At 45.9% G+C, this 11,873-nt stretch overlaps 1 protein-coding gene across 1 annotated transcript; it reads left to right on the forward strand.

Moving 5' to 3' along the window:
- Positions 1-5,807: 5,807 nt before the first annotated feature.
- Positions 5,808-9,848, forward strand: LOC124693039 (nuclear receptor coactivator 7-like). Its single transcript, XM_047226484.1, has 8 exons — positions 5,808-5,949; positions 6,792-7,300; positions 7,379-7,451; positions 7,695-7,775; positions 7,860-7,923; positions 8,218-8,305; positions 8,419-8,503; positions 9,439-9,848. Exons 1-8 carry the CDS (start codon positions 5,842-5,844, stop codon positions 9,520-9,522), a joined length of 1,092 nt encoding a protein of 363 aa, XP_047082440.1. The 5' UTR covers positions 5,808-5,841; the 3' UTR covers positions 9,523-9,848.
- The last annotated feature ends 2,025 nt before the right edge of the window (positions 9,849-11,873 follow it).

Genomic DNA, 11,873 nt, shown 5'->3' on the forward strand with positions numbered 1-11,873 from the left:
CTTCGGGGCCTTTGGTTCCGGACAGTGACATGTGCATACAACTTGTAGATACAATCTAAGCAATAATTATAAAGCTCAAATCTAAGATCATGCCACTCGGGCCCTAGTGACAAGCATTAAACATAACAAGATTGCAGCAACAATAACTTCACAAACTTTATAGATAGACTAATCATAACGTATCATCCATCGGATCCCAACAAACACAACACCGATTACATCAGATGGATCTCAATCATGTAAGGCAGCTCATAAGATCATTGTATTGAAGTACATAGGATAGAGAGTACCAACTAGCTACTGCTAGAACCGTAGTCCATGGGGGAACTACTCACGGAGCATGATGGAGGCGGTGGCATCGATGGAGATGACTTCCGGGGGCACTTCCCCGTCCCGGCAGGGTGCCGGAACAGAGACTTCTGTCCCCCGAATTGGAGTTTCGCGATGGCGGCGGCGCCCCTGGAGTCTTTCTGGAGTTTCGTCAATTGGTACCGCGTTTTTAGGTCGAAAGGGCTTAAATAGGCGAAGAGGCGGCGCAGGAGGGCTGACAGGGTGGCCCCACACTAGGCCGGCGCGGCTAGGCCTGGGGTCGCGCCACCCACATGTGTGGTGGCCCCTGGCTCTCCTCCGACTCTACTTCGGTGTTCTAGAACCTTCCGGGAAAAATAAGATCTTTGGCGTTGATTTCGTCCAATTCCGAGAATATTGCCCGAACAGCCTTTCTGGAACCAAAAACAGCAGAAAACAGGAACTGACACTGTGGCATCTTGTTAATAGGTTAGTTCCGGAAAACGCATAAAAACATTATAAAGTGCAAGCAAAACATGTAAGTTTTGTCATAAAACAAGCATGGAACATCAGAAATTATGGATACGTTGGAGACGTATCAACCTCAACTATCCGTCACTCCAGAAATTCCGGAAAAAGTGTTTTTAGTTCTACGACGCATCATTATATCTGCTAATTTTTGTCCGTTTAGTTTGTTCGCGAATGGGTGCACCCGCACGCCCGGTACGGCGATACCGCATGTCCCGGTGGCCCTGTTTTGGCCAGATGGCAATTTGAACGAAGTCAAAAAAAAATCCACGGAGCCGCGTGGCATCATTTTATATGTCATGGTAACTATTCCGTTTGTCAAAACTGGGATACGACAGTTATTTTGAAAAAACCTTCACGAAAAGGGCTATCACGTCCGGAGTTCTATGGATTTCAGGGGAAATGAGGTGGAAAACGGCCTCAGCATGGCATAGTTTCCTGAAACGAGGTCATATTTGGCACGTGTGTGGGCCCTAGGATGGGAAGCAAGACCCTGGGTGCGGATTTCTAATCCGACCCACGGGCGACCATCGTTTCATTTTTAGCGTGCCAAAACGGCTTTATTTGTGAAGCAGCTACATGTGGCGCATTTTAGTATGACGTGAAACCTCCGTGCGATGATAGTAGACCACCTACGCACCACCTATCACATGGCATGTACACGCGTTAGCTATTTGAGAACCCATGCGGCTTCCGGCGGTGTCCCGCCGAATCCGCTGGAAACTGACCGGATTTGAACTAGGGCTCAACTATCCGTCACTCCAGAAATTCCGGAAAAAGTGTTTTTAGTTCTACGACGCATCATTATATATGCTATTTTTTGTCCGTTTAGTTTGTTCGCGAATGGGTGCACCCGCACGCCCGGTACGGCGATACCGCATGTCCCGGTGGCCCTGTTTTGGCCAGATGGCAATTTGAACGAAGTCAAAAAATCCCACGGAGACGCGTGGCATCATTTTATATGTCATGGTAACTATTCCATTTGTCAAAACTGGGATACGACAATTATTTTGAAAAATCCTTCACGAAAAGGGCTATCACGTCCGAGGTTCTATGGATTTCAGGGAAAATGAGGTGGGAAACGGCCTCAGCATGGCATAGTTTCCCGAAACGAGGTCATATTTGGCACGTGTGTGGGCCCTAGGATGGGAAGCAAGACCCCGGGTGCAGATTTCTAATCCGACCCACGGGCGACCATCGTTTCATTTTTAGCGTGTCAAAACGGTTTTTATTTGTGAAGCAGCTACATGGGGCGCATTTTAGTATGACGTGAAACCTCCGTGCGATGATAGTAGACCACCTACGCACCACCTATCACATGGCATGTACACGCGTTAGCTATTTGAGAACCCATGCGGCTTCCGGCGGTGTCCCGCCGAATCCGCCGGAAACCGACCGGATTTGAACTAGGGCTCAACTATCCGTCGCTCCAGTAAATTCCGGAAAAAATGTTTTTAGTTCTACGACGCATCATTATATGTGCTAATTTTTGTCCGTTTAGTTTTTTCGCGAATGGGTGCACCCGCACGCCCGGTACGGCGATACCGCATGTCTTGGGGGTGCCTGTTTTGGCCAGATGGCAATTTGAACGAAGTCAAAAAATCCCACTAAGCCGCGTGGTGTCATTTTATATGTCATAGTAACTATTCCGTTTGTCAAAACTGGGATGTGGCAATTATTTTGGAAAACCCTTCACGAAAAAAGCTATCACGTCCGGGGTTCTATGGATTTCAGGGGAGGTGGGAAACGGCCTCGACATGGCATAATTTGCCGAAACGAGGTCATATTTGGCACGTGTGTGGGCCCTAGAATGGTAAGCAATACCCCAGACGTGGATTTCTAATCCGACCCACGAGCGACCATTTTTCATTTTTGGCGTGTGTGAAAGCCATGAAACCTCGGACATTATAGCTCACTTCTAAGAAAATTTATTTAGGTATTCGAAATATTCCATTTTTGATATTTTTCTATGATAGATCTTGTTTTTCTGCAAAATTTGATGTATTATACTTATTTTTCTCAATTAGAATGATTTAGTTATTTTTTTTTGAAGACTGCCATGGAGAAATAGGAAAAAGCTATGCCGACGGTTAAACCGTCGGCACAGGTCTGTAGTGGAAAAAAAAGGAAAAAAAATGTTGTGCCGACGGCTAGACTGGACCTGTGCCGACGGTTTAACCGTCGGCATAGCTTTTTCCTATTTCTCAACCTAAAAATGGTTGCCATGGCTTTGCGGTTGCGATGGATTTGGAATGATAGGATGGATATCCCAAACCTTGGATATCACTTAGCATCCCTTGCGGCCAAATGATGAAGATCTCTCTGCGGCAGCCACAAAGGTTTCCTTGGTCAATGGAGAGAAATCTTTATCTTGGGAGTCAGCTTGGCTCATGGCATGAGGTCAAAGGATATTCCTCTAACCTCAATATTTCAAAGAAAAGGAAATGCTCGATGAAGATGGCAATGGAGAATGATTTTTGGGTCACGCAAAACAACACGCAACAAAACCTTGCGGTTGAGCACATAATTCAATCCACCAAGTTGTGGGAAATACTTTCCACTATTTAATTCAACCATGACGCCTCATATTCTATTGCTTGGAAGTTTGGTAAGGAAGGGTACTACCTCGCTTCGTCGATATATAAGATGCAAATGCTGGGCCAAACATCACCCACGATGCCTTCTATGATCTGGAAACCTTGGGAGACCCCCCCACCCCCATTGCAATTCTTCGTCATACAAAACTGCTGGATGGCCGATAGCTTGAGAGATTCAAGGAACGTTTGGTGGCGAGGGGCTATCCACAAGAGGAGTTAATCAAGGAAGGCCCTATCTTCCATTGCAATGCTTTGGCATGGAAAGTTTGGAAGGAAAGAAATGGAACGGCCTTTAGAAACCACTCCAGTACCGCGGCCATGATAATCAACAAGATCGAAGAAGAGGCGATGCTGTGGAGTTCATCATCGGCTATTGCGGTTAGTAACATTATACCGCGAGAGTAGGCTTGTATTTCGGCCTTAAAAAATTTCTCAAGCTTGGTTTGTAAGAACTCTTTAGAAACATATCATTGATCAATAAAAATGGCAAATCACAGATGAGCCAGAAGAGACCCCCCTCCACCGCTCTCGTGTAGCTATAGTGTTTTGAGAGCACTCCGGGCCGAACCGAAGCCGCTCCCGTCAGCGCTGCCGGTCGTAAATGGTGGAGGGGAGGCGCCGATCCTCTGTAGTTTAGTTTTTGTTCTTATTGTGGAGTCTTGGAGTAGATCAGGCCAGATCTTTTGGGCCAGATCTGGTTGTTCCTGGTACAGCTTTTCTCCGTTGCTAATATCTAGGGGAAGGAGGTGGAGCATGTGGAGGAATTGGAGCCAGTCATCTCCTCTAATAAGCCCAGGTCGAGCTTTGCTGCTCTGGTGCTCTAGCGTGGCGCCATACAGTCGTCTTCGAGTTCCCCGTTTCTCTCGACCGGCCGTGGTGGCGAGGGAGGAAGCGGGTTGAGCTCGGGTGCGAGCTCAAGGTTCAAGCGGTGTTTCCTTCTTCCTGGAGGCCTTGAAGAAGTCTTCATCCTCCTCTCGACCACCGTGGCGGCGGGGGAGAGTATGGAGAGCGCTTATTCGCTTCTAGATCAAGAAGGCGGTAGGGTGGTCGAGTGCTATCTCCGGCGAGCACTCAGGAAGCGACCAAATTTCGCGGAGTTCCCAAGCGGCGGCGACGTCGCTATCTATGGCAGATGGAGCCACTCCGGTCTCTGGTACGATGGTGGCCCGAGTTTCTTCTTCCTCCAAGCCATCGTGCCGATGTGGAGGATCTTCCCCGGCCTTGGCAAGGGATCCACAGCCAGCGCTGCACCAAGCGGTTTGTTCCAGCAGCACAGGCACCCGAGCCTCGAGGTCTCGCAGTTGCGGTGGAGAAGACAAGGGACCTGATTGCGTTTTTACTCTTTCCCCCCAATGTCTTTCTTGTAGAAGTACTAGCCTTATCTTTTATTTCCATATCTCTTAGGGACTTTGCTGTAAAATTGTACCCACGTACGGAATGAATGAAGCTTCCAGGGCATCTGGGCCTCTACCCGTTTTTTTTTTTTTTTTTTTTTGGCAAATCTACTGTCTTGTTTCAAATGAAAAGTTGGAACACGAAATTTTCACGGGGTTTTGCCAAAGTCATCCGAAGACAACTCATCAACGTACGTATAAAGGTCCAACACTGCATTGCTTTCTTAGACACCCGTAGAGAGTCAATCAATCAGTCATTGCTTTAACAGTCATTTCAGCGTGACTATGTCACCTTTAATTGATGTGGCGACAGACACTTGTGCGAATGGTGACCTTGTAGTAACTCTTTAAAAAAATTCTCCTTCATCAATGAAAATGAAATTACCATGTTTTAAAGAAAAGTTGGAACACCAAGTTTCCATGGGGTTTTGCCAAAGTCTCCCCAAGACAACTCATGAAAGCATAATAAAGGTCCAACAGTGCATTGCTTGTCGAGACACCCGTACCGAGTCGATCAATCAGTTGGTGTGCTGACAGACACTTGTGCGAATGGACTCAATGGACAATGGTAACGTGGGAGACGAGACGAGACGAGTCGAATCCTTGGACTTGACACAGTCCAGTCTCCAACTCCAGCCAAAGGGGGAACAGAAAGCTTGGACACGAAGCAGGGGCAAAGCCGTCCGACCACCGGCCGGCGTCAGCTACCTGACTGACACCTGCACCGCCGGCGCACGGTCTTTCTGTGCCGCGGACAACACGAAGAAGCTATCCTCTTCCTGTTCCTGTACTGTATCCTTCCTTCCGCAACAGAATTTTATTCCAACCCATCCTCACCACCTAACGGCAAAAAAAAAAGGAGGTCCAAATCAAGGCTCACAGCAACGGCGCGACCGCCTCCCCCAGTCGCCGCCCGATCGGTTCCCAGCCGGATCAGCCGCGGGAGCACCGGAGGCGGCGGACGAGCGCACCCCCGCGGCGCGGCGCGCCGCTCCTGAGTTCAGCGGCGTGCGCGCGCCAGGAATAGGCGGAGGATGGGGTACCTGCCGTCGCTGGGCAGCAAGGCGGCGCACTTCGTCTCCGACCTCACCACCGTCATCCTCAACCCCGTCTCCGAGCGCGAGCCCTCCTCGCACCTCCCCGTGAGACCCCCAGATCCCCATCCTCCTCTCCCCGTCCCCTCCTGCTACAGTCGACTCGGTCCAGTCAGTGTCGTGTTCGGTTGTCGCTCCCGTCCCCCAATTCGCGCTACGGGGGCGACTTGGTTGCTCCCAGTAGGCGTGGTCTGCCCGCTGGGGCGTGATCTTGCTAGGGTTTGGCGTTCGATTGTTCGGGGTTTAGGGATGCCCGCTGTTGCCTGTTGCTCGCTGCTAATTAGGGTAGAGGTTTTGACAACATTTCGTGCTGGAAACTTTTAATGATTTTGTCAGGAATACAGATTCTACGCAGTCTAGACTGCTATTTAACTACAGAATAACTATGTTTCTTTACAACGTCATACTTGCTGCTACGATAGTAAAATTAGCTCACTACTATGTTTCGACTAGCATAGCAACCGAAGCAATGAAGTTGCTCTTCTGTCGCCATGGTCCTCAAATCTCAGGAAATGAATAGCTCCACTCCAGTGGTTCCTTTTCAAAGCTATAATTCCAGTGCTTGACGACTTCCCTGCTCTCATCTCCTGCATTCGGTGAAACTTTTATGGATGGTTCTGACCGTGAGCTGTAACAAGTGAACTGCAATTACACGTCATGTTATTCATTCAGTTCATAGTACCAAGTAATCTTGATTCTTCCAGTCAGTAGCCCATGTTCCAGAAAATTACCTTTTCAAAAATAATTAGAAACCAAATAGTTCACAGAGTCTCAACGAAAAGGTAAGGGTCAGCGAATAAACGCTGTCCCCGCAGGGTATCGTAGCAGAGAGCTATCCTATTACAATCCCAGAAGTTTTGACCAACATTCATTTTCTTTGGTCGCTGTAGGAGGCAGAGGAAGAGGAAGAAAATTCAGAGGATGAGCAAGATTCTGAGCAAAACTCTGATATTCCTGATGGCCCTGATACATCTTCCTTTAGAGCATTCATGATCTCATTTTTGTCGCCGTCTAGCTCTTTTAACGCTTCAATGGAGATAATTCCTGAGCAGAGCGAAGATATTGGATACCCAACCTTAACACCGGTCGGAAAGGCAAGCAAGGGGAAGTCAGGCCTGATAAGCAGAGGGAAGCATTCCATTGGAAAAATCATTAACAAGGCAGCTAGGATGAGCGGCTTTAAGCAAAGTGCAGAGCCTAAAATTGGCAGAGAGGTGGCAACTCATGCTGAACCGGTTGCACCTGTATTGGAGCTCGAAGAACCAAAGGAAGTTAGTTCCTTGAACAATTTGCCAGTCATGTCAGAGCCATCTGTCCTTTTGTCAGAGATGATGCGATCCATTCTTTATTCCTCTCTTCCTATTCTCTCTCAAGGAAGGAGCTGGGTTTTGCTATACAGGTTTAAAGTCTGCTATCCCTATACGTTATGACTGCACGTGCCAACTGATGTCTAATGTTTGTGTTCACAATTTTGCAGCACATGGAGGCATGGAATATCTTTATCTACTTTATATAGAAGGAGTAAGCTGTGCCCTGGTTACTCACTCTTGGTACGTTTCTTAAGTAGCTTGATGTGTTTCACAAGTATTTGAAAGGGAGTGGCCAATTGTACTAGTAATATTGTTTAATTCCAAAGAGTATTTACTTGGGTAATGGTACTTATTTATATGTTTCCACAATATGGTCTCTTACAAGTCTCCGCAATATCTCATGTGCTTTCTTTTTTGCTGTTAGCTGCTAATTGCTAATTTCCTATTATTTATTTATTTATTTATCAATGTGTTCTCTAACAGGTAGTTGGAGACAAAAAAGGGGCAGTTTTTGGTGGTTTAGTTGAGGCTCCATTACAGCCATCCAGCACAAAGAAATATCAGGTTCCACCCACACATTCTAATAATATTCTTACTATCACCTACTTAGCTTCAACTGATATTAATGGAAATTAATAACTATTGCAGGGGACCAATAACTGCTTTGTTTTCACTAGTTTACACAGCAATCCTGCTATATATCGACCAACCGGTAATATATATCTCTCTACTTTCGTTGCTTTTTCAGTAAGAACACCAAAAAGCTGGCAGAAGATATATGATTTTGCTTGTCAGTTTTGTGCATCAGGGCTAGTCGACTTGTGTATAATTTATTTTGCTCCTCGAGATCCTTTTCATCATGATACATTCTAATGTTAGCATATTTTACTAAAGTTCCATTAAGATCAGTGTGTACCCTGAGCTAACAGACTGCATATAATTGTTTCTTGTTATTTGTATGTATTGGCTCATTCTCTTAAACTGTTGAACAAATTGCTTGTTACAGGTGCTAATAAGTATTTCACCGTGTGCTCTACTGACTATTTGGCACTAGGAGGTGGCAGTCATTTTGCACTTTATCTAGACTCAGACCTGTAATCCCTCCCTCTACACATATACATTTCTAAAGTTTTCTTTAATGCTTTTAACAGTTTGCTAATTTAATTCAATCTTAATGCCTCACCTTTTCTCTGTGTACTCTCTGCAGTTTGAGTGGTTCAAGTTCAAATTCAGAGACATTTGACAACCAGTGTTTATCGCATTCCGCGGACTTTGCGGTTAAAGAAGTTGAGGTACTTATCACACTGAAGCATAGATTAGTAGTTCTTTGACTCCATGAAAGTACACATATATAATGAAATCTGTAGCTCTACTTCACTGCAAAAATCTAAACCATATTTGGCTTAAACAAGAACCAAAAACTTTATTGCAAGTTGTAGGTTGGTGGTTATGACTATTAGCTTGTTTTCCCACATCAAAAACTCATCAGTTTGCCCATGGCATTATTGCAATTTCCAAAAGTACACTTTTCCATACTCCTGAGTCCTGATGGACACATGACAAACACACATGCCCATGCCCTGAAAGGAACTCTAACAAGATGTTCAGTACCTCCCTCCAATCCATAAGAAGTAGTTTCACCCTTTTTCCTCCTGGGGATGAATTCAGTTACATCCATACTGCTCCAAAATATGAATATCGTAAAGTACACTGGTCATCCAATTCACAATTCCTCTTTGAAGCTCTTTTTTCATGCCCTTTGACCCACATTGTTTGGTCGAATAGTCTCGTCTCGCACAACTGCACACCACCGAACACAAGTACACAACTAACATATGCAACAGTTACATTGCCCACTGAAAATCAAGGGAGATTTTTTCAGGGTTATGTGCATGAGATTTACTGCATCGTGTTACTGAGCACAAAGTAAAAGCCTGTTCTACCCCCTTCAGAATATACATATACTACATGACACAACCGCGATGCTAATAAAATGAAGAAAAATAATTGTTCGTAGTTCAGACATCACCTTATGGTCAAGACTCAAGAAGCTGCATGTTGCAAGTGTAGCTAGGGTTGCAGCTGAAACACAAGGTCCTCGGAACATCTATATTTCTGTATCTTATGATATCCGTGAATGTTGTGAAGTGGATAAATTCTTGCAATCTTTTGTGGATTTCTATTTAGGGATACGGATGTGTAACTTTGGTTTTCCTGTACAATGCAGCTGTGGGGCTTTGTCTATCCTTCCAAGTATGAAGAGATGCTCACACTGTGCCGTACTGAGAAGCCGGGGATCTGCCGATTTTGAGCTACCGGATCAGTGTGTGTTATGTCTGTACAGTTTTTAGTAGGCGTTGCCATAATTTTAGTGTGCAAGACCCATTTAGGAGTAACTGGGAAGTGATAGCTTGTCTTATTGAGGTCTGTAAATTCTGTAATTTTCTTGTTATGCCAGTTGCCAGACTTACTGAACTACTTTGATTGCTATCTTGGTATCATCACTGCTACAGAGTTACAGTAGGCAAGTGCCCTGTGAATTCTTCATAAAAATGGGACTGATTCACAGGAATGTATGTGCAAGATAGATTATTGCACAATGCAGTAAAGAATATATTACGATGTGTTTGAAGCAAATAATCTATAGCTCAAATTATGTTTATCTGGAAAGCTACAGTTGCCTCGGTCTTGGGGAAATTACTGCGCTATCACTGCCAACACTGATACATCATGGATCTGCATTGCCACAAAATTTTGAATCCCTAACTGGGTTTATACACATTTATACAAGAACGCAGACTTTAAGTTCAAATGTACCTTGATGGTGGAATTTAAATGGCAAAGTTAGCCTCATTAGAGATTGACACATTACTGTATTTTTAGTGGATCCAACTGATGCCCTATATGCTGGGCACCCGGGCCTGGGACCTCTCGTGAGGGGTTCAGTTCCGCCTTGAGATTTCTACTCCTAGGGCCAGGGATCTTTTCGTGAGTAGGAATTCTTTTTTACTTCTTAGGGCATGAACATTGCTAGTCTCTTAATTGGGCGCTTAAGGAGTCGGTTACTCCGTGCATGTAAGCGCTGGTGGTCTAGTAGGTCTAATTTGCATTGATATTTCAAACGCTAGTCTCTTAGTTTTGCAGCGATGCTCCGGTAATTATTTCCTAGCGTCGGGCCATAAGCGCCCCATTGTAGATGGACCCATCCTCCCTCTGGTAAGGTTTATTCTTAACTGAATTTTCACCTAGGGTTTCATGTCTTCGGGCTTCCGTAGTACAATATGTTGTAGTTTTTCTTGTTGGGAAATGTTACTTCAATCAAATGTTGTGTTACTTCATCAATCATGTTTCCATTAAAAATCCATTTTAGGCCGCCCGGTTCAGTGCGGATCTGGCCTTGATTTGGGAATATTTTAACTCTTTGCGAATTATGCAACATTTCTTTTGTGCAGCCGGGTGATTGTTATTGTTATTTTTATGTGCGTGACTGTTGATGATACAAGTACAATACCGAACAAAGATTTGCAACATGCATGCATTAGGATCATGAGAAGTTGAGAGCGGACGATGTGCAAAGCCAAGGTTACTTCTACCCTGGACTGTCTTTTCATTTTCTCCATTGTTATTTCGCTCTAAATTCGCTGCGAATTCGAAAACAACCTTACACAACAATATGACGGTCATAACAGCTAAAGCAGTTTCTCTCCTAGAAAAGAAAATGTGATGAATTAATCTACTCCGTTCTAACATTAATTCAGTTCTATTTTTTCATCATCGTAATCACGATCCAGACGACTCACCCGATTAGCACAAAGAACCAAGAGGATTAACATCACAAACAACAAGGGACGACATCGATTGGTCGAACGCTCTACTCGTCCTCTGCCGCTTCCGGCACCGGCACCGGCACCGGCGGCGTGGGCGCGGAATCCCTCTCTTCCTCCACCTCCACCTCCTTCTCGTCCCGTTCGTCGACATCGGCAGCGGCGGCCTGGACGAGATCCTTCTCGATGGCGTGCACGGCGAGGGGGAGCGCGTCGAGGCGGGAGGTAGCGGACGGCGAGGGAGGAGGCCGGCGGCGGCCGCCTGGACGAGGTCCTCGGCGCGGTCGCAGGACTCGCTGAAGGCGTCGAGGCAGCGCTTGAGGTCCTCGAGCGCCGGGCCGCGGCCGGGCTCGCGGACGGCGGCGGCCGCGGCGTCGATGAGCGCGTCGTAGGCCGCCGCCATTGCGTCCACGGTGCTGTCCATGGCGATGGCGGCGCGCGGTTACTTCTTTTGCTTGGTTCCTGTCGCGGGGTTCGTGCGTCGATCTCGATCGAGTGGTTGGTTTGTGTTGAGTCATCTTGGCTTTGCACTCTCTTATATACCCCCTACTCCTCCTGTTTTAATTTTGTTCTAAGAAATTTCTGCATAAATTTTGTATCTCTAGATGTAAATATATGCCTATATTTATTGTTATAGATTTAGATGTGCCTGCGTAGATTTATTGTTATAGATTTAGGTGTAAATAAAGCGCCACAAAATTTATAACCTATCTATGCCACGCAAGAGGACCCGTAAGAAAATGACATGTGTAATATGAGTCTAACGCACCTATGAGCGGTGGCAACGTGGAGCCTCCACCGCATAATTTGTTACTTGACACGTGGCAATGTGAGAGCT

The sequence above is a fragment of the Lolium rigidum genome, chromosome 2, assembly GCF_022539505.1.
Source record: "Lolium rigidum isolate FL_2022 chromosome 2, APGP_CSIRO_Lrig_0.1, whole genome shotgun sequence".
In the NCBI taxonomy this organism is placed as follows: Eukaryota; Viridiplantae; Streptophyta; class Magnoliopsida; order Poales; family Poaceae; genus Lolium; species Lolium rigidum.

What these genes read in the sequence shown, in the direction of transcription:
- LOC124693039 (XM_047226484.1), top strand. Translation starts at nt 5,842, where the DNA reads ATGGGGTACCTGCCGTCGCTGGGCAGCAAGGCGGCGCACTTCGTCTCC. An exon ending in AGCCCTCCTCGCACCTCCCC is followed by an intron (nt 5,950 to 6,791) that starts GTGAGACCCCCA and finishes TGGTCGCTGTAG; the next exon opens with GAGGCAGAGGAAGAGGAAGA. An exon ending in CTTTATCTAGACTCAGACCT is followed by an intron (nt 8,306 to 8,418) that starts GTAATCCCTCCC and finishes TACTCTCTGCAG; the next exon opens with TTTGAGTGGTTCAAGTTCAA.